The following is a 24,497-nucleotide window of genomic DNA, read 5'->3' as shown; positions in this document are numbered from 1 at the left end:
TAGGTGAGTCCATCTTTTGAGGAATGTTTCCCCCAAACTAGCAGCACAAATCTTATTTGTCTGAACCCTCCCTAATCTCTCTCTTCCCCCTTCAAGGCTGATGATACCAAGATAAGCATAACTAAGACATTTTCAGGATTTACAGGAGCTCCATGATCAACAGGTGGCCAGCCATGGGGCTATTGGAGAGATGTCTAGAAGTCTGGTCACCTGTCATTTCCTAACGTAACTCCCCTTCTTTCCCCCTTGCCTGAAGATTGAAAGGAGCTCAAGCATCTGCTGAGTTAAGGCAGTCTTTCAGGCTGCTAGCCCACCATCAGCTCAGTTTTGTTGACTTAGCAAATGAATGATTTTTCCTCACCCCAACAACTGCCCTTGATTCACTGGACCCTTTTCAAGCAGGGGAGTAAACAGACTTGGGTTTGGCGGGAGATGTAAAATTTCCATGTTTTATGTCTTTTTCACTGATTACTGTAGCAGTATGATTAAAGAGTTCCAAAGAAACAACTGTAACATTGTATTTATGCCTAACCTGCCTGTGTAATTCCTAACCTCTTTCTTACCCAATGCTTTGTGATGTTGTGGTGAACAGAGGCATTGATGATCCTTGAGACAGCATTGGATATTTTCTATTGCAAAAGTGATCTATCCCATTGCCTAAAGACTTAAAAAATGTCAAAAGCAAAAATGCAGAAAGAAAAGCTTGTTTTAAAACTTACTATGCAGAGATAAACATGTAGCATATGCAAAAATATGTATTTGCACTTTATTTAGAAAATTTGGAGTATGCAGATATTTAGTGGGCTTTATTTAAGGTAAAAATTCTGATTTAGATTATTTTCAGAATGAAAACATGATTATTAATGTAGCACAGAAGTGGGGTTGGGTTCCTTCTCTCATGAACTTAAAGAATAAAGTCCCTGGACACAAGAATGATAGCAAAGTAATAGGATTTACTAGAGTAATAAGAAGAAAACAGAGCTCCCCAAGAGGAAGGGGTCTCAGAGAGGGACAACAAAGTGTGGCTGTTGTCTAGGGGTTTATCTAGATCTAGAGGTTTAAGGAAGTCAACCCCTGCCCAATCCTGATTGTACTAAAGGCACGCAGTGTCCAAGGAGTGTCCATGCAGCCTTTAGTCCAGTCAAAATGTCCATCAGGCCTTTTTCCTGCCTTGGAGGGGCATGGACCAGAGTCACATAGGTCCTGACTTAAAAATAGCCTTTTTGTAAGTTTCTTAGCAAATATCTGCAGGTGCTGTTTGTACTCACTGCCCAGGAAGTGACCCAGGCCCATCTCCCTGTCTTCCCAGTTTCTCTCCTACTCTTTACTTCTTACTTACTAACATGTCTGTCAGGAAATTATCTGGTGATCAAATTTCTTGGCAATTTGGCCACTACTTCATGACTATGAAGATCTTGAGTGGAATATGGCATTCTGGGGAATCCTTCCACATCCTCAGAAGCCCACGTCCCACATAGAGCGTGCCATCTTCCTTGTAGACACCACAATATTTTATTTCCATGAATTTTTTTTTTTTGTTGTCAAAAAGTTTAAGGCGAGTTCTATTCCTTTTGAATGCTGTGGATGTGAGCATCCTGGGAGGCTGGTTTTCTTGCTTCTAGAATTTTTGCATGAAAGAGGCCTCAAAGGAAGGGAGGGCAGTAGAAGAACGTTTAACAGAGAAACTGAGGAATTGGGCGGCAGATGGCATCTGGATGTTGACTTTGCTCAGCACCATGTCGGGCATGGACAGATTTCAGGTTCTGCAGGAGTTGAATGTCAATCATGTCCTCCAAGAATCCCTTCACATGGCCAACACCATGGATTTCTTGAAACACACAGCACAGAGTCTTTGTCCTGTCCTAATGGTTCAAAAAATGACTTTTCAGATTTTCCATGGGGAAGGAGGATGTAGCTCCGATGATCTTTCTAATTATTCTGGAATGATTATTGAAAAATTACATTAGATTATTGAAAATAACTCAAGTTCCATTTAAAAAAGGAAAGAAAAGATTTGTTAGATAAAGAGATTTTAGCTGTACAAACAAGAATATGAGATGATAGGTAAGTTAATTTCCTTTATTACAGTAACCATTTCATTTTCTGTATATTCATGTGGCACACCCCAAATATATACAACGAGTTTGTAAATTATAGCTGTTAAGCCATTGTGCCTGGTGGATGACCACTGGAGGGACTTAGCAACCATCCTGCTCCCTAATTTTTAAAATTTTCAATTGACAAATAATTGTCCAGGTGAGCCTAAGGTCATTATCAGGGTCTTTAGGAGAGTAAGAGGGGCTAGGAGACTCAGATAGGGGTGGGGACACAATGATAGTAAGAGGGAAGGAGGTGGGTGGGAGGGAGGGAGAGAGAATAATGTAAGGTCAGTGGACAGGCAGGCATGATGGTGGAGTCCAGGAGGGCAGGGGAAGCATGGTCTGTGGACAGGAGGAGAGAAATTCTGCCAATACCAGGGAACATGAGCTCTGGGAGCAGGGAGTGACCCTACCGTGCTGGGTCAGGAGGTGTTGGACACAGCCTTGCTAGACAGAGTGTAGGCCTCGGGTTCAGTTGTCCATTTCCAGATCTTCTTGAGCCATGTCCTGTACTGCTCCCGGACCTGCAGAGGCAACCCACACTGTGGATCAGCTCACAGAGAGGGGTGCGGGTGGGGAGGCATGGGTGGGAGCTGGGCAGGGGTACCTGTTGGCTGAGGAGGCAGTACACCAGGAAGATGAAGACGCCCTGCAGGCTGTTGACAATGGTGAAGAGGTAGGCCATGACGGGGGCCATGGGGCCCACCTGCAGGACACCCAGACACCAGGTGCAGCCCAAGATGAAGAGATGAGCCATTGCTTTAAATGTCAGCATCCTAGGTTGGGGGAGAATGGAGGCTTATAATGCACCCTCAACAAAATCAGGGTATTCACTTCTCCACCCTTGGATGCACCTACTCTTCCTTGTAATCGATTTCTTGGACTGAGCTCTGATCTTTACTCTCAATGATACCTCACAATAGAAATGCCATTTTGGGTCCAGGATAGCTTTTTGACATGGATCCAGGACAGTGATCAATTCATAAGCTTCAAAAAATTTTATGATGTTCCATGAGGATCCCTAATTTCATTAGCCCAGCATTACTGAGGATGCCCTGTGCTAGGGCTTGGACATAAAAAGAACACAAAGAGAAGCTGGGGGCAGGGGTGCACACCTGTAGCCCCAGCTACTCAGGAGGCTGAAGCAAGAGGATCACTTGAGCTCAGGGATTGGAGGCCAGCCAGGGAAACACTATCTTAGAAAACAAACACAGGACAAAATTTCTGTTTTCATTAATCGTATGCTCTGTTCAAGTGTCTAATACAACTAAATAATGATATGCAAAAATTTGAAAGGTTAATCAGAGGAACCCAGAAGAAAGAGCATGAATTTTACACAAGATGCTGAGTGAAGGAACAACCACGCCCCCTGGAGGACTGAACTGGAGTAGCGTTTTTCTACAGGGAGGAACAGTTAGTTACAGGGTGGGAAGGATTCTGAGCTGAGGGTGGGGCAGTAAGTGCAGCCTGAGATGTGGCGACTGTCAGGAGAAGAACAATGCTCTTGGCACTTTTGCTGTAGAAGAGCTGAAAAAGAGTCCAAGCATTGCTGATCAGCCAACGCCAATTCCTACTGAGGCTGAGGGAGTCCCAAGCTGGGATCAGAGATGGAGGCATTTTGGGGCATCAGCAGCAGAGCCCTGAGTCTGAGATGGCAGCCGTAGAAGGGCAGCCACATCTGTTAATTCTGGGCCACCCAGAAGCCCCCAAGGAGGGACACGAGGGGCTGCCCAGGCACATGGCTTTGCTCTTGGGCATCATCCACCTCTGTGGGGTTGTGTCCCCTGCTCCATCTCACCTCGTGTTCTGGAGGGTGGACACATCTCTGTTGATGGAGGACAGCTTGGTCTTCACAATCCAGAGGGTCATCAGGAAGAAAACCAAATTGACCTTCAAGAAACCACAAAGGAAAGACAGCAGCATGAATCTGACATAATTTTCCTGTGTACATATATGACAGCATCACAGTGAATCCCACCATCATGTACATTCATGAGAATGGGCTCCTAACTAGATAAGGTATATTCCATGCTTGTGTAATTGTATCAGAATGGATTCTACCGTCACGTATAACTAAAAACAAACCCCCCAAAAGAAACTGCAGGATGTTTATAAATATCTTCTTTTCTCTTTTGCAGTTCTGAGGAGGGAACCCAGACCCTAGTGAATGCCAGGCAAGCTCTCTGCCCTTAAGCTATATCCCCATCAGGGAAAGTTTTATTGAATAAAAATTTAAATCTGTTATCTCTGCATTCTAGCCCTCGCAGCATCATTTACACCAAAGTGGCTTTTAGTATTTGACAATAGCGTTAGAATTTGTAGATGCAGAAGTCTTGGAAAACCCAACCCAACCCGTAACAATCCAGGATAGTCCTGTTCTCATCACCATCCTTATAATCCTGCTCTTCTAGTGACCCTCATGTGGACAGCAAGGAACTCTGATGACATCACTCACACAAGAGATGGCACAGGCAGGTCCAAGGAAGCCCCACACAAACCCCTGTTCTGGATTGAGCCAGCACCTGAGCAAGAGAGAGAACAACATCACTTTGCTGTGTTCATGTAGGACTCCACGACCAGAGTCACTCCACACCACACACAACCACAAGGACAGGAAGCCAGACCCCTGTATGTGTGATATGTCACAGTACACTCTACTGCTTAAGCTCTGAAATACTCAAAATGCTACTTTGGTTCAAGTGATGGCTGTGGACATGCTCGAGAGGAGAAGGACAAGTGGGGTCCGCATTTACCGAGCAGGGGTGCCATACAGGTGAGGTCTGGCTGCTGCAGACACGGCCACGATGGCGGCTGGGACCCCGTAGCCCACAGGGAACATGAGCCTCCTCATGAGCCTGTTTCTGCTGGAGGAACTGAGCACAGTCAGGTTCCGCGCAGTGAGGAAGAGGAACAGCCCCTCCAGCAGCATCCAGGTGAAGGAGGCCAGGTAGAGGTAGTGTAGGGCGCCGGCGGTGACCGCGCACAGCACCTGGGGAGGAGAGAGACCCTGGGGCAGCGTCAGGGTCTGGGCTTGGCCCAGGATGCCCCCTGCGCCCTGTGGTGGGGGATTTTGCTGTGCACCAGGCGCTGCACTGTGGTGCTTCAGCCACGGACTGCGTGTGTGCTCCCATAGATCACAGCAGAGCTGGAGAGGTCCTGCTGCCCAGTGATGTCACAGCCTCCCAGTGCTGCCCTTTGATGTCACAGCCTCCCAGTGCTGCCCTGTGGGGTTCTTCATGCAGTAGTGTTGATGTCACAGCCTCCCAATGGTGCCCTGAGGTGTTCCTCATGCACTAGTGGTGACGTCACAGCCTCCCAGCTCTGCCCTGCAGCATTCCTCATGCAGTAGTGGTGACTTCACAGCCTCCCAGTGCTGCCCTGCAGCGTTCCTCATGCAGTAGTGGGGATGCTCTTGTGCACAAACCCGCTGTGCTGCTGGTTACCGAACAGCAGGGCCACACAAGGTTGGGCAGGACCTAATACTTACTAATGCCAACCAATGGTCATGTGGCGGCTTATGCATTTACTACACTATGCTTTTCACATTATTTTAGAAGTGACTGTAGTTCACAGGGTTTAGTATCTTGTCTCCAAATGGTGCTGATCCTGGGAACAGCTGAGGACGCACATTGAATGACAGTATCAGTAGCTGGATATTCACCCATCCCTGGGCTCTTAAGAGAATGAAGCTCATTAAGTAATTCCTTGAATCAAAGCAGAGAAGATAATCAACCCAGAAGGTGGGAAGACCTACAAGCAGCAGGAAAGAGCAAGGGAGCAAACCACACAGCCCACAGCACTCCAACAACTGACTCTGTAGGCACAACAGCAGAGGAAATGTTGGAGAAGAATTTAGAAAGCTCCTAGTTAAAATGTTGGAAGAGCTAAAAAAGATGTAAGGAATGAACCTGGAGAAGGTACAGGAAGTGGAGGATCATTTCAATCAAGCCAGATTCTAAAAATGAACGAAATAGGAATTTTGAAAATGAAGGACTTGATAAACCAAATTAAAAATTCAGTAGAACCTCCTGTTTCTCCTCGTAAAAAATGTCTGCTGTAAAACGGGGTGCCCTGTGACCCCAGCCAGTCACCTCCATCTTGTCTCCTGATTGAATCAGGAGGCCACGTCCCGTGATTGACGGATGCCATCTAGTATTTGCGTCAGGGTTCACCCTACCTGGTCCCCTAATGAAGGGATTTCCCCAGGATGCAAGCCCTGTTGCTAAGCAACAAGAGATGTAGGCGATGGAGTTGTAAAGAGGGTTTGTTTTCTCATTGAATCCGTCAACGTGAAATGGGCATCGACCTCCTCTGGATTTCCCCGGGTCCAGGCTGTTTGATTAGGAGCCGAGGCAGCCTGGCTCCTGAGTTCAGCACCCCTGGGCTGCGGGGCGGGGACACCTGGATACCTTGGGCTGGGTTCTGTCGATGGCCGTGAGGAAGAGCAGGTGGGCCAGCAGGAGGCAGAGCGAGAGCTGCAGGTGCAGGGAGGTGCTGGTGTTCTGGATGGCTCTGCACAGGAGGAAGGTGAGGGCCGCCAGGACCAGGCACAGCAGCGACACGCCCAGCCCCACGCAGGTGATGAAGTCCAGCACAGGGTTGTCGTCCTGGGGCAGAGGGAGGAGCCTTCACAGCCAAGTGCCCTGCTGTGGGGCAGGGACCTTCTGCTATCTGAGTCATTTGGTGCAGCAGATTCAGGAATGGAGGGACTGGGTCCATGTGTGAAGCTGATAGGGGAAGGGCTCCAGGTTCAGAAGGTTGGACTGTTAGGTTTTCTGAAGGGAGCAGGTAAACAGAAGTTGTTTGTGTGGATTTTGTTTTTGCAACATATCTGTAAATTTGAAATTGTTTCCCAAGAAAATGTTTATACACACACACACACACACACACACACATACAAACATACAAAACAGATGTTCGGTTGATATGCCTGAATCAGCCATAGGAGAGTGCAGCCCCTGGTCCCTCATCCCTTGTCCTGACACCCCTTGTCCTCTGTGACCTCCTTATAACCAGATCTTTCTTTTTGCAAACCACTAACCATGACCACTGTAGTCTTACAGATCCTGGTAGTGAACAGAATTCTAATTTATCTTTACATCTCCACTCCTTGCTGTGACACAAACCTTTTTCTAGTTATTCAGTCCTGTGATAAGCTAGGTGTTGGGATTTTGCAGGTGGAATTTAGATTGTTGACTTTTAGATTAGGGAGTTTATTCTCCTGGGTCTGGTGTAATCAGGTGATTACTTTAAAGATCTGGACTCTTCCTGTGAAAACACATTCAAAACTTGAGAGGGATTCCACAAGAGGGACATTTTCATGCTGGTTTTTAGATGGGAACACTGGTTGTTTGTGAGAAGGCCAACAAGAGAGCCATATGAGAAGAAATTTGGGTGGCTCTTAGGAACTGAGTGTGGTCCCCCCTGACAGCTGCTAAGAGAAGGGAACTGAACTCTGCCTGCAACCAGGGAGCTGGAGGAGGGCTGCAAGACCCAGGAGAGACTGCGGCCCTGGCTGATGTGGTCTTGTCAGTCTTTTAGAATCTGTACAAGGAACGCATCCCCCTGTGCTGGGTTGCTGACCCACAGAAACCGCAAGGGAACAAATTTGTTTTACTTCAGCAGCGACATTTGCATAAGTGTGTTTTGCAGCAATTGATGCTGAAGGCAGCCTCTCACCTGCACATGGTAGTGGGCCATGAGGACGGCAAAGCTGCTGAGGTGGGTACAGTGGCAGGTGGTGCTGCCACCTCCGGTGCTCACTGTCCTGCACCCTGCAGTGGCCCAGTGACCACATCCATTCTGGCTGTGGTCCCAGAAGACACAGAGCACCTCATGCCTTGGTGCAGGTGTCACCAGCTGTAGTAACAGGACAGGGATGTGAGCTGGTCTTCCTGCGCTCAGAGATGCTGACCCAGGAAGGGCTGGCTTTCCTGTGTGGGGTGCACCTGTGGGGAGTCCTGCTGAACCTCAAGGTTAAGAAGACAACAAGGGTGTGCCTGGGCCTGGGGCTCTTCCCACACCATGGACCCTCCCCCCCACTCACAGGATGGGAGAAGGTGAAGGTAACTGGCGAGCTGAGGTTCTGGGTGTCCTTTTTGCTCAAAAAGGCTGAGATGACATCCGAGAGCAGAACAGGTGAGATTCTCAGCAGCAAATCCTCGTGTGTCCCATGGGGAGCCACCTGCTTCTCAGGCTCCAGGACCAGGGGTGCCTCGGCCAGCAGCTTGTCCATCCCTGGGGTGGAGACCAAGCCCACCACAGAAGGGCCTGCAGGACGAGGCCACGGGTGAGTCTCAGGGTCTCCTCCAGAGCCTCCTCCTTAGATGGCCTCTCCTCCTTTTGAATTGTTGTATTATAATGATACATAATAGTGGGACTTGCTGCTCCACATTCACACGTGCACACAACAGAATGTGGCCTCATCACTCCCCAGAACCTCCCCTTTGGACGCTCTTCTAGCGACCTCTTCCCACCCACATCACCCTTTAGTCTTTAATTCTGTATTTTTTCACATCCTTGGGCATCTTTTCCCACCCTGAGGCTTCTTCCAAACAGTATGGTACTGGTGTAAGGTGGACATTCCACTTTCTCCCCATCTCAGATGTTACCTGTGTAACAAGATTCCTGTGCCAGATTCCAGTTCAGCTGCATCTTTGCCTGATTCAGACTCAAGGTGACATTGCCATCTCCTCGCTTCTGCACCTCTAGGGACAGTTCTATGAATCACAGGAAAAAGAAGAGTTATGTTAGGATATATATATGTGTTTATGTGGATATTGTATATGTACAAGTGTATATCACATATATCAAGGACCTATGTGTAACTTCCAATTCACTATAACTACACACGTATATGTGTGTTTATAGACACATATGTGTACACATACATATATGTATATAATCCTTTGTAATTTCAGATTTTATATGTATGTGTATATATGTGTTGTGTATACATATGTGTGCATACATACATGTATATGAAATCTGAATTTATGAAGAATTGTAACAGTAGGAGCAATTGTGCACCAACATATTAGATAACTGAGATGAAATGGACACATTCTGAGGGACAGAAGCTACAAAAACTGACTCAAGTAGAAGTGGAAAATTTGAAGAGACCTATAATGGGTAAAGAGATTGAATCAATAATGAAAAACCTTCTAAATGAACATGTTAGATCAGATATTCAGCAATTTAATATGGTTAAATTTCACTAACCATATAGAGAAGAACGAACAAGAATTCTTTCTAAACTCTTTCAAACAAAAGAAGAAGGGACAGCATGTAGTAAGTCCTGGAGGCCAATATTACTCTGATGTCAAAACCAGATAAAGACATCCCGAGAAAAGGAAAGAGACCTATATCTCTTATGAACATAGACACAACAATCTCTAACAAATATTAGAAATAAATTTAACTAAGAGACTCAGGACTTGTACATAGAGAACTACAGAAGGTTTTGAATGGCATTAAAGACCCCAAATGAAGGGAAGGACACCTTGTGTTCATGAATGGGAAAACTTTATATTGGTAAGATGGTGACATGCCCCAAAGAGATCTACAGGGTCAGTGTCATCCCTATCCATGTCCCAACAGCCATTAATATTATAATTTGCTTAAATAGAAAAACTAACCTTAAAACTAACACAGCATTGCAAGAGATCCAATAATTAAAGCATGGCTGAAAAGAGCAACAAAGGTGGAGGACTCACACTTCCTGATTTCAGAACTGACTGCAAATGAGCAGAGCCCAAAGCAGAGTGGTACTGGCATGAAGACAGAGGGGAAGGTGAGCCCAGAAATAAACCTTCACCTCTGCAGTCAATTGGTTTTCAGCCAGGGTCCAAGACCATTCAATGGGCATAAGACCAGTCTCTTCAATGATTGATGAGGGATTACTGGATATCCAAGGAAAAAGAAGGAAGTGGGACCCCTACCTCACACCACACACACAGATTAACTCAAAATAGAACAAAGGCCTCAATCTAAGAACTGAAGCCCATAGGAGGAAATATAGTGGTATCATTCTGACCTTGGATTTGGCAATGGATTGTTAGATATGACACTGAATGTACAAGCCTGATGGAGAAAGTAGATAAAGTAGACGTCCTCAAAATTCAAAACATCTCACATTAAAGGAAATGATTATCACAGATGTGAAAAGGTAATCCATAGGATGGAGAAAGCATTTCCAAGTTGCACATCTCATAATGGTCTCTTGTCAAAATAGACGAAAAGCTCTTACAAATCAACAACCAAAGGACCAACCCAATCACAAATGCACAAAGGCTCTGAACATACATTTCTCCAAAAAGATACACAGATCGCCCAGAGGCACATGAAAAGATGCTAACCATCACCCGTCAATAGGGAGATGCAACTCAAACCGGCAACAAGATATCGCCTCATGTACAATAAAATGGCTGTGATAAAACCAAATGAATCGGAAGTAACATGTTTAGCTGAGGCCATGGAGAGGCCACTCTTGCAACCCTCTGGTGGTGCTATGAAATAGTGTGGCCACTCTGCAAACAGTCTGGTGGTTCCCCAAAAACTACACATGGAATTACCATGTTACCTACCAAGTCCAGTCCTTACAGACAAACCAAAGCACTGAGAACAGTTATTCAAGCAAACACTTATACATCAATATTCTTAGTATTAGTAAGTCACAATAGCTAAGAGGTTCATCAGTGGCTGAGTGGGTGAGCTAACACCCATAGGATGGAATCATATTCAGCCATGAATAGGGATGGAGTGATGCTATGCCATGCTCAACAGGATTATTCTAGGAGAAAGAAGCTAGAGGGACAGGTCACCCTTTGTATGATTGCTTTTTACCAAATGGTAGAATAGGCAGCTCCATTAAGACAGCAAGCAGGTGAGTGGATACCAGGGTTGGGGGAGTGCAGGAATGAGGGATGAAAGCTGAGGAGGCACTGTGTTTAATTTTGGAGAAAACTGTCTTAAAAATGGAGGTGATGGCTGCATCAGTTTGTGAATGTTCTTGATTCCACTGAAATGTCAAACTGGTGGATTTTAAATGGTGAACTTAATTGGTGAAATTAAGTGAATTTTACCACAATAAGACAATTAACACCTAAATATCAAGCAAGATTAATTTATAGTACTCCATATTAGATTTGGAAGCTGTTTCTATTTTGCTATGTAAAATACTTATTATTATTATTTTTATTATTTTAGTTGTAGATGGACACAATACCTTTGCTTTATTCAATTATTTGTATGTAGTGCTGAGGATCGAACCCTGTGCCTCTAGGCAAGTGCTCTACCACTGAGCTACAACCCCAGCCCCCCTAGAATTCCTTATTGTCATTTTCTGCTGATAATTTTTACTATACTGTAAGTGTGTACTATTTGTGGTTTTCTGCCTTTTTCACTGTTGTGATTATTTATGTGAGTCACTGAGGTACAGTGTGGCCACTCAGCTCTAGGGGGATCAGAAGAGGATGACGAAAGGAACAGGGGCTGGTACAGCCCCAGGGACTTACGTGTGCCTGCAGAATAATTGAAGGTTGCTGTCCCCTCAGGCAGAGCCCTGCTCAGGTGTGTCAGAGCACTCTCCAGGCCTTTCAGCAGGTGAGTGGCCACACAGTGCTTCTGTGTGGAGGTCAGGGTCTCCACATCCCCAGGGGTCTCCAGTAGCTCATCCACCTCCTGCATGATCCCCTGGAGGGATGGGGGCACAGAGCACGTGGACATGGGCCAGAAGGACCACACAAAGAGCTTGACCACTCAGCCACAGAGAGCAGACCCCAGACACTGTCCAGTTGGGGATAGAGAGAGCATGGTTTGGGACTCCCTGTGTGGTCCTTGCTCCTCAGAGGTCAGCCCTGGTTCGTGACTGTCAAGGATCACAAAACCCAAAGACCAGGATGAGAGCAAGAGGACAGACAGTGCACGTGGGTGTCCAACAGTGTGTGGGCTCCCAGTGTCCTCTTCCACCTGCCCTGGGAGAGTGGCCAGCTCAGACCAGGACTCCAATGTGCTTGGGCCTGTCTTCTCCCCCAGACCAAAGCTGCCCACCTCCCTCTATGGGAAGTCTCAACCTGCTTCCCCTGCATCCTGTCCTTACCTGGATGGTGTCCTTGGCCTGATCTGGCTTGACATCCTTGTGCAGATTGTTGACTTTGTCAGTGAAGCGGGAGAGACTCTGGGGAGGGGAGATGAGGGGTCACAGGTTGGTAGGAAGCTCAGGGTCAAGGGGTGGACAGGGAGCTGCCCCAGGGATTCCCAGCTCCCTGTCCTGGCTGGGGTGCTCACCTGGCTGTGGACTCCAGGGGGCAGAGGCCAAGTGAAGAAGGGCATGACTGCAGGGACAGGACAGTGGTTCATTAGGAGGAGTGCAAGTGTGTGTGCGTGGGTGTGTATTAGCATGTGCACGTGTGTGTGCATGTGTGTGTGGGCTGGGGGAGGTTCTGGGGTCAGGGCAGGCCGTGAACCTTTGCAGATGGTGCTGTTCCGGTCATTGACGCTCCCAGGAATCAGCTCCCAGCCTGGGCGGCAGTGGCACTGGTACGACCCCAGGGTGTTGGTGCAGATGGTGGACTGATGGCACTGGTGCTGCCCGGAGCTGCACTCGTCCACATCTGGGGAACACAGACAGAGGCATTTGTCCCTGCCCCAGCCAGGACCAGTACTCTCTGCCGTCAGAGCTCCACCCCCTTCTTCCCTCCATTCCCGCTTCTTCCTGCCTGGGCTACGGTGCTGCTACCTGGCAACCCACACCCTTGCGAGGTGGACGCCAGGTCAAGGGATGTGCAAGGCCTGGTGTGTCCCAGGTCTGCCCTGTGCAGGTGCAAGTGGTGAGGCTGCGGAAACTCGTCACCCAGTTATTCACTAGCTGTAGCCGGAGGCCCTGGGAGCCTCCTGTCAGACCCCAGCTCCTTCCCCAGGAACCATCTGTCCACGTCCAGCCCCTGGAGCATTAGCTGGTGCAGACGCCGCAGCACTGGACGTGGTCCGTTTGCCTGGGAGGGCTGCGATCCTGGCTGGACTGTGGGCCTCTGAGTGTGGCCTCTGAGCCCACACCTTCGCACACACGGTGCTGTTGGGGCCATTGGGGGATCCGGGAACTGGCTTCCAGCCAGGTTGGCAGCGTCACTTGTAGCTGCCCACTTGGTTGAGGCAGTGGGCGGATTTGTGGCACGGGTTTTGTCCAGAGGCACATTCATTCACATCTAGGACAAAGCAGAGGGCCTGCCCCTGACCAGCTCCCATGCCCATACTCACTGCACGCACTTCTCCATCTTTTTATTGTCTCAAACCAAGGACCTCAACATGTGCCTCATTTGGTGACCTTCAGCTTCACCTTCAGAGCAACCTATGGTGGCCTTCTTGCATGAAGAGCACAGGAAACTGGTCTCCAGTTTATAGAAGGTAGAGACAGGAGGGAAACTGAGCCAGGGGTGGAACTTCCTGACCAAGACTCTGGTCACCATCTTTTTGGCCATGGTGGAGGCGCCTTGTCAGAACTGAAAGTGACTCTCTTCTACTCTCAGATGAAGACCAGGAAGGGGCTGAGGCCCAGATGGCCCTGTGGCCTCCCTTACGCTGAGCCTGAGCCCCTTGACCTGTGGGAACCTGCAGGTCTTCTACCTCCTTGGGCGCAGGAACTGCCTCTGCTGCACCCCTGGATCCTGTCCACCCTCAGGGGTTCTCCTGGGGCCTCTACCTGTGCACAGCTTCGGGTCCTCTGGGTTGAGCTCAAAGCCAGGCAGACACTGGCAGGTGTAGCTGCCCTGAGTGTTGGTGCAGGTGCTGCGGCCCTTGCAGATTCTGGGGTTCTGCTTACATTCATCCACGTCTGCAAGAGGAAGAAGAGGGCTAGGATGAGAGAAGCCGGCAGCTTCAGGTGGTTTGTTGGGTTGGATGCGAGTGTTGTGATCAGAGGGTTTGGCTCTGTCAGCCCAGGCTGGGAGTCGGCCAGGTTCCTGGCATGGAGGCATGGGGTGGACCCACTGTGTCCCCAGGTTCCTTTCCTAACCCGCAAGGAGGCTCTCCATGGGTAGCATGGTCTCCAGTCCCAGTGCCCTGTGCCTCCCTGGGAAGCTCCCAGCTGGGCCAGGGTGTCATGGCCACATGTGTCCTGGCTTGAGGATTTGGAGCTGAGGCCAGATGGGTCCTCCTTGTACCTGAGTGCAGGGGAAGTGCTGAGCTCCCGAGTGGGGCCTGTCTTGGCTTCCAGGGTGGCCTTTGGCTTGATTTTGCTAGAGTGACTGCATGATGGCTGAGTTGTCCCTGGGTCCCAGTGACCTAGCAGGACAGGTTCTCTCATCCCACTAGCTCTGAGAGCCCAGCTCCAAGGAGAGGAACTGAGATATGCTCCTGAGCCAGGCCCACTGGGACAAGACTTAATGGCAGGGACAGGAGTGAGGACCATGCCAGAGAGCACAGGGTTGACATCCAGCCAGGCATCCTGGGGACTGTGCAGGTGTCTTCCTGACCCCGTGAAGCATCCTTGTCCTATGGAGGCCAAATGTGGATGAAGACAGCAGCAGAGAGTGGAGCCTTGGGGACAGGGTAGTGGTGGTGGTGGCAGGCATTTCTGTCATCTGTCCTTCACCTCCACCGGGACACAGACCTGTGGCCTGCTGCGTGGGACCCAGCATCGTCTCTGTCCCCAGTGGTCAGGCCCTTGGGATCTGGGTTAACCTCCTCTGGAGAGGGTTGGGGCTGGATAGTGGTTCCATGTCACCCTCTCTTACTGTGTGTTCTAGACTGGAGCATCTTCCTCCACTCGACTGGATGTCACCCTGCCCACCCCTGTCCTGACACACCATCCCCCAGTACCTCAAGTGGACGAAAGTCAGGATGGAGAGCAGAGCAGAGCAATGAATGAGGCTGAGAGGTGGAGAAGGGCGTGGCTGGTGGGGGCGTGGCTAAGGAGGGGCTGGTTGAGAAAAGCATGGAGCACAGCAGGCGTGCTCTCCAGGCCGGATTGCTGGATGGGGACTGAGGCCTAACCTCAACTCTGAATTTCCTCCTGAATTTCCCGACTGGGTCCTTGGGTCCATCATGGCTGGGGGTCCCGAGAGGGTTCCAGGTGTGGCTGAGCCCCTGTGGTCCCTGGACGGGGCAGGGTTCATCCTGGCAGCCACTAGCAGTGGGAAGAGGACAGAGTGGCGCTGGAACGAGGTTGCCACAGGCTCCTGGGATATCTTGATCTCTCTCCCTTGTGGTTCATGAGAAACAGATGCCAGATGGGCAGCAGGGTGTACTGAAGGTCCAGAAGTGGCCCTCTGCGGAGGGTTCTGAATTTTGGGGAGTGAACAGATATGGGCAGTCAAGAGTCTTGCATGGCCCTCAGATGCCTGGAGAAGGTGGGGCAAGGAGCCCAGGCAGTGGGTACCAGGTCTGCCCATCACTGACTCCATGGACTGTGAGGCCAGTGGTCATATCTTCAGGTGCAGTGAAGACCACAGTGTTGAAGGGTGAGGAGGGAACGAGTAGGGCCCAGCTGAGCCCCTCACTGAGCTGAGGCTTCACCTCCAGGGTCTTCCAAGCCAGAAGTCTGCTCTTTCCCAGTGGGGTCTGTGGGGGATGGGGGTGTCTTCCACCTCACCCCTGCTCACCCCTGCCTCTGCCCATCCACCTGAATGAGCTCTGACCCCCTCTCCCTCACAAGCCCTGGCTTCTTTCTAATCTAGCAACACAGCGTGGGGCACAGAGGGTGTGCTAATAATGATAGCCACCATCTGAGGCTGAGGGCTTGCACTTAGGAGGATCCTGACCCTTAGGTGCAGTTGTCCAGGCTGCTCACTGCATCAGGGTGCCCAAGCACATGGTAAGCAGGGTCTGAAAACCAACCCACTTTTCAGTCATCAGATGTGGCTGTGTCCACCTGGAGAGGAGGAGCTTTTTGAAAATTCATAAAAAAGCTTTTTTCCTTTGGTCAAGGCATGTGCATATGACAGAATGTGCACCCACGGGGACCCTGTCTGGTCAGAGTCCCCTTGATCCTTAGTTTAGCCAGGCTGTCTTACAGGCACCTGTAATTTTCATAATCCTCCTGGAAGACACAGGAGGTAGGCACTGTTATGATCACCTTCAGGATACAGATGGGTAGACCAAGTTCAAAGAGAGGTAGTGATTTGACTAATAACATGTAGCTAACAGGTGGCACAGGCAGGTTTTGGACCCAGGCAGCCAGTCGCAGAGCTGGACCCTGGCATTCATGCTACCCTGCTTCTGTGCTGGGCGACAGGTACATGCACACCTGCCTGTCTCAGACCAGGGCACCAGTCCTGTAACCAGGGTTCTGCCATCTAGATGTCACAGGAAAGGGTCTGGCAACCTCAACCTGATGATGGGGAGGTGGGGGAAGGGCCTAGCTTGCAGCTGTTCTCCTCTCATTAATAAAGGATTCTTGGCTCCAGAAATGGGCACACAGCCTGGGCTACACAGGCAGCAATTGTGCCCTGTATGACCTGGCCGTCTGCAGATTTTCCACAGGGCACTCTCATGGCCCTCATTTGTTGATGTCTGCAACCTGACAGGTCAGAGGCTCACCTCCCAAAGTTGTGCTTTCTCTCAGGGAAGAGACCCAGGTGCTCAGCCTGACCCTGCTGTGAGATGTGGTCAGAAATAAGACCCCAGGTGGACCTCCTGAGGCTGGGCTCCTCTGTACATCCCAGGACCACTCTGCTCTCTGGAGCAGAGCCCAAGGACATGTGGGTTCAGATTCTCTGCTCAGTGGGGCCTGGCAAGGGATCTACATCTCCTCTCCATCCTGCAGTGGCAGAGGGAGGCCCAGCCATTCCCTGGACCCTCCCGTCTGGGAATCTTTGCACCACTGGGGTCCTACAGGTGGTCTACGCTCAGGGAGAAGGTGGCAGTGATGGCCACCCTTGATGCCTAAGCAGTGGGGGGTGGGGGATCATGGTCAAGGGCTTCCCAGAGTGACACTCATCATTAACACCTGAGGATAAATCCAGGTGCTCAGAAACAGAGCAAAGCTGGGCACACCCCATGACTTGACTTCAGAATCTACTGTGAAGCTGTAGTGACAACACAGTGTGGCTCTGTATGGGGACACACACAGCCACGGAACAGAACAGACAGCCCAGAATAACCCACGTATTTACAGCTGATTTTTGATGAAGGTGCCAAGAGCGCACAATGGGAAGGACCCTTCAGTAAAAGGTCTGGGACCCTGGACATGCCAACCAGAAGGACATCAGACCCTCCCCTCACACCACATAAAAATCACCTCAGATTAAATAGTGAAGGTCAGATTGGACCTGCCCAGCTGCTTAGCGGAGAGCACAGGGGAGAGCTGCGTGACGTTGGCCTGTCAGTGATGGTTTGGACGAGACCCAAGGCACAGGCAGCAAAATACAAACGGACCAAGGGGATCGTAGCCAACTAACAGCTTTTGAAAAGCAAAGGAAACAGTGGACAGAGTGAGGGACAACTCAGGGAACGGGAGGCACACTCACAAGGCACGCATCTTATTAGGTGTCAATATGCAAAGTATCATGAGGAGCTTGATCAAGCAACTCAGCAGTAAGAAACCCGCTCACCCCATTCGCAAATGGGCAAGAGACCTGAACAGACACTTCTCAAAGGGCGACAGGCGAAGGGCCCAGAGACCCAGGAGAAAACCCTTGCCATCGCCAATTCTCAGGGCACTAGAAATGGACTGTAGTGAAATATCACCTCACACCTGCTGGGTGGCTGTTGGGGAAGCCAGATGGGCACACGGGTGGCCAGCGGGCAGAGAAAAGGACGCTGTGCACACCAGAGTTGAGAACGTAAGTGAGCCCCGCTGTGACGGAAGGCAGTGGGGATGGTCTTCAGATATTAAAAATAGAACTACCTCTGAGCCACATCCCCTCTGTTTATTTTTTATTTCCTCAGTGGGGAAAGTGTTTACTTAGGGCTTTGGTAAGTTGTTGAGGCTGGCCTCAAGCTTGTGATCCTCCCGCCTCAGCCTCCAGAGCTGCTGGATCGCAGGTGTGCATCACTAGGTATGGCTAATGTTCTGTATTCTTGACAATTTACTAAGGGATTTGATTTGAAGTGTTCTTACCACAAAAATCAGCGCGTGAGGCATTGCATATGCTAATCAGCTCTATTTAGCCATCCCAGTGTGCACACATGTTTCAAAACATCATTCTACTTATGATGAATATGTACAGTATTTTTATTTGTCAGTTAAAGAAATAAAAAAAACAGGAAAACACTCCTAGAGAGGGATGACTGAGATAGTTGTGTAACAGGAATGGCCTCAGTGCTACCGAACTAGTGTACTGGAACGTGGTTAAAATGATGAGTTTTATGGATGCAGATTTCATTACAATTTAAAAACCTTGCCACTGAGCAGCAACAAGAAGAACAAAAGCGAGGTGCTCAAGCAGGTGAGGTGGCACATGCTGTAATCCCAGTGACTCAGGAGGCTGTGGCAGGAGGATTGCAAGTTCAAGACCAGCCTCAACAACAGGGAGGGCCTAAGAAATTCATCAAGACCCTGTCTCCAAGAAAATAACGAAAGGGCTGGGATGTGGTCAGTGGTAAGCCCCAGGGTTAGATCCCCAGGACCAAAAGAAACAAACGAACAAAAACCAAAAATAAAACAATCCGAGGTGCTCAGGCCCAGCCTGCATCCAATTCTACCTGCCTTTCCTCACAGTGACACAAATGCACCCTTGATCGTCCCCAGGAATCCCTGAGCTCCTAGTGTGGCACTCAGAACTGTGGGTGGACACTGACAGCCTTTCCAAGGTGCCCAGCTTGTCTCCGGGGAGTCTTGCTGTCACCACCCCTGGAGGAAGTTCCCCCTTATCAGAGATGGCCACAGACAGGAAATGAGGAAGCTTCTGGAAGCAGCTCCCAGCTGAGGCCCTGGGGGTGTTTCCTGGCTTCTTATCTCTCCTGGTCTCTAAACGTGAGGGGAACATGCTCAGGAAGCAGGTCCCCTTTGAGTGCCACAGGGACCCACAGGACAGAGAGAGGCCTGAGGTGAATGGCCAACACAGCAGCCTCAGAGAACCCGAGACAGGAGTGAGTGACAGCTCATGGCAGACGGCCCTGGGTGTCCCAGAAAGGGGCCAAAGATTCCCTGAGCCCAGAGGATTCCTGGGGTCAGGATGAGGCAGGGAGGGCTTCTGGTCTCCTGGACCCATTTTTGCACCTGAGGATGCTCTGCTGGGACCCCTCATCCGGGCTGTGTGGATCAACAGCAGGACGGGCCAGGACAGGGGCCGATGCACACTAAGGGCCCTGTCCAGCCCCCATGGGGCGATCCCAGTCCCCTCCCCTGTTCCCAGCTGGTAGCAATGGCTGCAGAGGTGTGGCATAGGTGGAGGGGACGAGGTGGGGTGTGGTCTTGTGGGGACAGCTGGGAATGAGGTGCAGCCTCACCTCAAGGGGCCCTTCCACCAACTCCCACATTTCCCCACATCGTGGGCTCAGCCCCCCCCCCCCAGCTCCCTGGGTTCCCCAGTAATGAGCCACTGAGAGCCACCACCTCATGGGATCTCTGGGGCTCCAGGCTCCTGGGGGCAGTTACAAGGAGGGCTCCAAGAGAGGAAGTGGTTTTGCTGATCCCATGCTGCTCACGGGTGGCCATTCCAGGCTTCGGACCCAGGGAGCTGATCCCTGCCTCTGACCTTGGCCTTCACACCACCCTCCCTCTCTGTGCTGGTGGGACCGTGGCCTGGAGTGGGCACCACCTGTGTCAGCCAGGGCCTTGGCCCCTAGGTGCCACAGGATACCTCTGTCCCAGTCCTCTGGCTGACACCCCTGGATCTGGACCCAGGGGACAATGCTGAGGTGGGCGTGGGCTGGAAGCTCCTCATCCCCCCAGACCTAAGGGCAGGTGAGCACAACTCCTGGGGCCCAGGCCCTGTTCAGCTCAGAAGCCATTGCTAACAGCACTTTCTGGGAGCCAGGACCTGCTCAGTGCCTTTGGATCTTATTTCCCTCCTTATGACTCTCCCCCTCTCCCCCTTTCTTCCCCTGATTCTGGGGACTGACCCAGGGACTCACACCTGCTAGACAAGTGCTCTACCACTGAGCTACACCTCAGTCCCAGGACTCCCCTTCTGCAGATGGACACACTGCAGCACAGAGAGGTGAGGTGACTTGTCTGAAGTCACACAGTGAACCAAGAGCAAAGCTTCCTCTGGTTTGGTTTTGATTTTCTGCAGTGCTGCGGGGGGAGCCCAGGGCCCTGCTCATGCCAGGCAATGGCTGTTCCCGGGAGTCGCACCCCAGCCTCTACCTTTGTTTGTAGCTTTAGAAGATAGGGGCTCCTTCCTGTGGTTTTCTTTTTCTTTTTCTCTCTCCCCCACTTTTCCTGCTAGGGATGGGGTCTCTCTGTTTCTGAGGCTGCGTTGGACTCCTGAGCTCTAGTGATCCTCCTGCCTCAGCCTCCCAACTAACTGAGACCACAGGCACAGGCCACTGTGCCTGGATTTTTTTTTTTTTAACAGAAAACAACAACGATGTCATCACATCACACATGTCCACAGGGTTTCCCGATAAGCACCTTGGCCATTGTCACAGGAAGAGGTATCAGGATGGGGCCGAGCAGCTGGTCCCAGAGTGCCCTGACCCTCCCCCACCTGTTGAGAGCCACTGTCCAGTCGGAATGGCCCCTGGCATTTTGCCAGAAGTAAAGGTTGAGAGGCGAGCCATGAAGATGATGATAATTAAGCTCAGCTGTGTATAATTGCTGTGACTGGATTGTTGGATTGAAACAGGCTGTGTATAGGGCAGCTCCTGCTGTCTCAGGCGTCTGCTACTTTGAAGTTCTTGCAGGGATTCTGGAAAAGTTCGGGTTGGTTGGTTGGTGAAGTTCGGGTGGAGGGAGTTCCGGTTGTTGTGTGGTGTTCCTGAGAGGGCCGCGTGGGTGGTGTTCGGGGGAGTTTGGAAATAAAGTTTGTTCCTGCTTGAGTGGCTCATGATTTTGTGCCCAGCTAGACTGTGGCACCCGCCTCTCGTGCTGGTGACGGGTGCACGCACAGCTGCTCCATCTCACAGTCCAGGCGCTGAGGCTATAACTGGGTGCTGTCCCCAGATCAGCTCTGGTGCCCTGAACTGCATGTGGGGTGGGGGTGAGGGTCAGGCCTTACCTTGACATGTGTTCTCACTCTCATTAGTGAAGTTTGTTCCCCCAGAACGGAGCTCATAGCCCGGGCTGCACGTGCAGTAGTAGCTCCCCTCCACATTCTGGCAGTCAGCAAGTTTTCCACAGGACACTTTCATGGGTGGCACACATTCATTGATGTCTGCAACATAATAGGACAAAAGGTCACCTCCAAAATGTGTGTGTTCTCTGGGGCAAGAGACTCCTCTTCCCTACCTGGCCCCTCAGCATGGGGTCTCACGTGGAGTTAGAATCTATTGGAGAGAATCTTGGGATTCAGTGCTGAGACTGTGCTCTAGCTGGAGCAAGCTCTTCCTGAAGGCCACATAGTCTGCTCTGTTCATCTCAGTCCTCTGGCTGACACTCCCAGTTTGGACACAGGGGACAATGCCAAGGTTGGGGGTGGGCTATAAGCTCAGTGTCACCTTTCCCAGATCTAAGGGCAGGCTGAGACAACCCCTGGGGCCCAGGTCCTCTCTGTGCAGGAAGCCATGCAATTCCCTGGTCTCTCTGCCATCTTGCTGTTTCCTTTCTCTTTTCTGTCTTTGATGATGGCCTTGAGGTCAAAGGCTCAGCCCTTGACCATTACCCATGACCCCACTGGCATTGGGCACCTAGAGTCTCTGATGTGCCTCTGCCCCTCCCCCATCCTCTTTACCATCACAGATCTCCAGGGGGTCAGTGAAGATCTCTGTAGACGAAGAGTAAAACCCAGGCTTGCAGCGACAGGCGGTGGCGCTGACACATTCTGAGTTAGGAGGGCACCGGGGGTTACAGGCTGTGGGTGCACAGACTGGTCAGAGGCTGGGAGGGGGCAATGTGGTCCCCAGAGGAGGTCCCAGGAGATGGGGAGATGCCCTGAGCCTCCCTGCCCAGGCGTCTCCTCCCTGGGCTGTGGGTGCAGGGCCCCTCCCAGGCTCTGGCTGTGGACACGCTGCTCCCCAATACTCACCCTGAGAGCCCTGGGCTCTGGCTCTGGAGAGACTCAGCAGGACACACAGCAGCCCTGTGACACAGAGAGGGCAGGTCAGGGGTCCAGCAGGCAGAGGAGGCTGGAGGTGATGCACTGGAGGGCAGGGGCTGAGGACCCTCCTGGGCTCGGATCTGGGTCACTCCTCAGAGGGAGCCTAGGTGGCACCTCCCAGAGGGTTTGGGGGATGGGAAGGGGGCTGAGCCTGGCAAGCTCTGGGCTCCAGCTGTGGCTCTCCTGGCCTGTGGGTGGGGGACTGGAGCCTGGTGGCCCTGGTTCAGATCCTGGAGCACAGGCAGGCTGCCTCACTGCCCCGCCTCAGTTTCCCTTTCTGTGGAGTGGGGACAAGATGACACCCACGCCTAGGGTCACGTGGGAAAAAACCCCAGTGTGTCAGTGTTTACCACCATCGCTGACCTTTAGGTGGGAAGGGAGGGTCAGGGCCAGCTGGTCTCTCATGTCCCTGGCCTGGACTCTCAGGTGCTCTGGCCCTGTCCCCTTTCCTCAGGGACACACACCACACCAGCCACCTGGCCTGCAGCTGTGGCTGGGGCACCTGAGAGCCACATCTGCCACCACCACTGTCAGCCCCATGGCCTGTCCTGGGACCCCGTGGTGCCCTATTACCCCCCAACAGGAAGGTGCTGTGGGCAGGTGCTGGGCTCAGGCTGGGGGCCTCCTCCTGCTGTTCCTGCCTCTCAGCAGCTGCCCCCTCCCAGGGCACTTCCTGGGGACCCTCCTTAAGTCAACCGGGCCTTAGGTACATGAGCCTGTTGCTGTTCAATAGAGAGACAGGCCAGGAGTCAAAGAGAGTCTGGTTCTCAATCCCTAAAATAAAGTCTGGGGGTATTGGTGGTTCCTTCTTGGTCAGTTTATCTAATGCGCTGCCTGGACAGCTGGTCAGGCTCTAAACATTGCCATGAGGCCTTCATCAGAGGAGACCCCACTGAATGTGAAGACTGCAAGGAAAGCAAATCCCCTCTCCTGTGTGTGCTCATCTAACCCATGGAGGCCCTAAGAGACCAAGACTGGCCCCCTGAGGAGGACGGAGTTCTGGCCCCGACTGCTTCTGGACCTGAGATGGAACATCAGCTCCTCCCTGGTCTCCATCCTGCCACCTCCTCCCTGGTCTCCATCCTGCCACCTCCTCCCTGGTCTCCATTCTGCACCTACCTGGCAGAGTCTGGATTTTAAGCCTGCACAATTGCATGAGCCATGTCCTTAAAATAACCATCTTCCCCTCTCTCTGTAGTGCCCCATTGGTCCTGTTTATCCGGAGAGCCCTGCTGCATCAGGGAATAAATGAGAAACCCCCCTGTGTGCTAAAGTTTGCGCTAGGGAGTAACTTTCTAGGAACAACTTTCTTCTTTGAGAACTTAATAATTAAAAAACGAGCTGACATCGTTTATAAATACCCTCCCTGCTCTACCTTAAGGGACAGTGAGAAAACCAGCCAGAAATGGAGCAAAGGACTTGCTGGTGGCTCCTAGCTCCCTTTCTTGCCTGTCACATGGTCACGATTCCACTTACCATGGAGCAGTCTTAGACATCCCCTCCTCATGGTGCTGAGACCAGCCAGGTGATGGAGGACGTTTGGTTCTGGTTGGAGTTAAGAATGCTTCCTGTTTAAATATGACTCATGACGAAGTTGACCACAGCGAGGAAATCATGGTCTGGATGCTTTCTTCCTCTGATCAGTTCCCTGTGAATTTCTCAGAACTCAGAGGTTTGTTGCCAAATATTTGCTTAGTTTGGGTAATAGTCGTGCTGACGATCTCCTTGGGTGTGACACACATCTTTCAAGTAAGGAAGGTGGACACTGTGCATTAGAAGCTCAAGCATGAAGGATCATTCTCCTGGTCTTCTTGCCCCATAAGGACCTTGGTTCAGAATGAATAGACTTATCTATTTATTACCTATCACTAGACTTACTTGTGTAACTTACATGAAAACAAGGCTCATGATTAAATATAGAACTCAGGGCTTCAGTAGATGGGACAGGAGAAGTCAAACAGCCCAACACATGACTCTGCTCCAGGGCAGGGAGAAGGTGAGTCTGTGTAAGTTTGTGTCTTACTGTTTCCTTTCCACCAAAAGCACCGTGTCCCCAACCAGAGGCAAGACTTGGCATTCCCAACACGCATACCTGGAAAGTCGAGAAGGCAGGTCCTGCAGAGCCACCTGGTCCCCATACTACTATTGTGTGTTACAAATTTTAGTTTTGTGTTTTCTGTATTTATGATTCATAATCACATTGGAATAAAATGGGTAATTGCTGTGAAAAATCAGACTATTCTTTTGAATACCCAGA

General features: G+C 50.8%; 1 protein-coding gene and 1 long non-coding RNA gene across 2 annotated transcripts; one reads left to right on the top strand and one right to left on the bottom strand.

Annotated features, from left to right (window-relative positions):
* Positions 1-752: 752 nt before the first annotated feature.
* On the bottom strand, positions 753-23,783 carry LOC114107776 (adhesion G protein-coupled receptor E2). The gene is made up of 20 exons (XM_071601864.1): positions 23,717-23,783; positions 23,360-23,472; positions 22,169-22,222; positions 21,875-21,994; positions 21,203-21,358; positions 13,798-13,929; positions 12,566-12,712; positions 12,387-12,433; positions 12,199-12,276; positions 11,615-11,792; positions 8,711-8,818; positions 8,146-8,369; positions 7,779-7,958; positions 6,509-6,706; positions 4,853-5,088; positions 4,555-4,621; positions 3,898-3,989; positions 2,707-2,875; positions 2,513-2,623; positions 753-1,938 (listed from the first exon to the last, which is right to left on the bottom strand). The coding sequence occupies exons 1-19, from the start codon at positions 23,734-23,736 to the stop codon at positions 2,522-2,524; spliced, it is 2,421 nt and encodes an 806-aa protein (XP_071457965.1). The 5' UTR covers positions 23,737-23,783; the 3' UTR covers positions 753-1,938; positions 2,513-2,521.
* LOC117794690 (uncharacterized) lies at positions 19,082-21,023 on the top strand. Its single transcript, XR_011704443.1, has 3 exons — positions 19,082-19,127; positions 20,107-20,200; positions 20,522-21,023. It is a non-coding gene; the product is annotated as an uncharacterized lncRNA (long non-coding RNA).
* Positions 23,784-24,497: the final 714 nt, after the last annotated feature.

This window comes from Marmota flaviventris, chromosome 1, assembly GCF_047511675.1.
Source record: "Marmota flaviventris isolate mMarFla1 chromosome 1, mMarFla1.hap1, whole genome shotgun sequence".
Classification (NCBI taxonomy): Eukaryota; Metazoa; Chordata; class Mammalia; order Rodentia; family Sciuridae; genus Marmota; species Marmota flaviventris.
Note: the sequence above shows the minus strand (reverse complement) of the source record. Positions and strands in the feature narration are given on the sequence as shown.

Coding starts and splice junctions, on each gene's coding strand:
- LOC114107776 (XM_071601864.1), bottom strand. CDS start 23,736: ATGTCTAAGACTGCTCCATG. Junction 22,223..23,359: donor TAAAATCCAGACTCTGCCAG/GTAGGTGCAGAA, acceptor TCTGTGTCACAG/GGCTGCTGTGTGTCCTGCTG. Junction 21,995..22,168: donor CAGAGCCCAGGGCTCTCAGG/GTGAGTATTGGG, acceptor GTGCACCCACAG/CCTGTAACCCCCGGTGCCCT.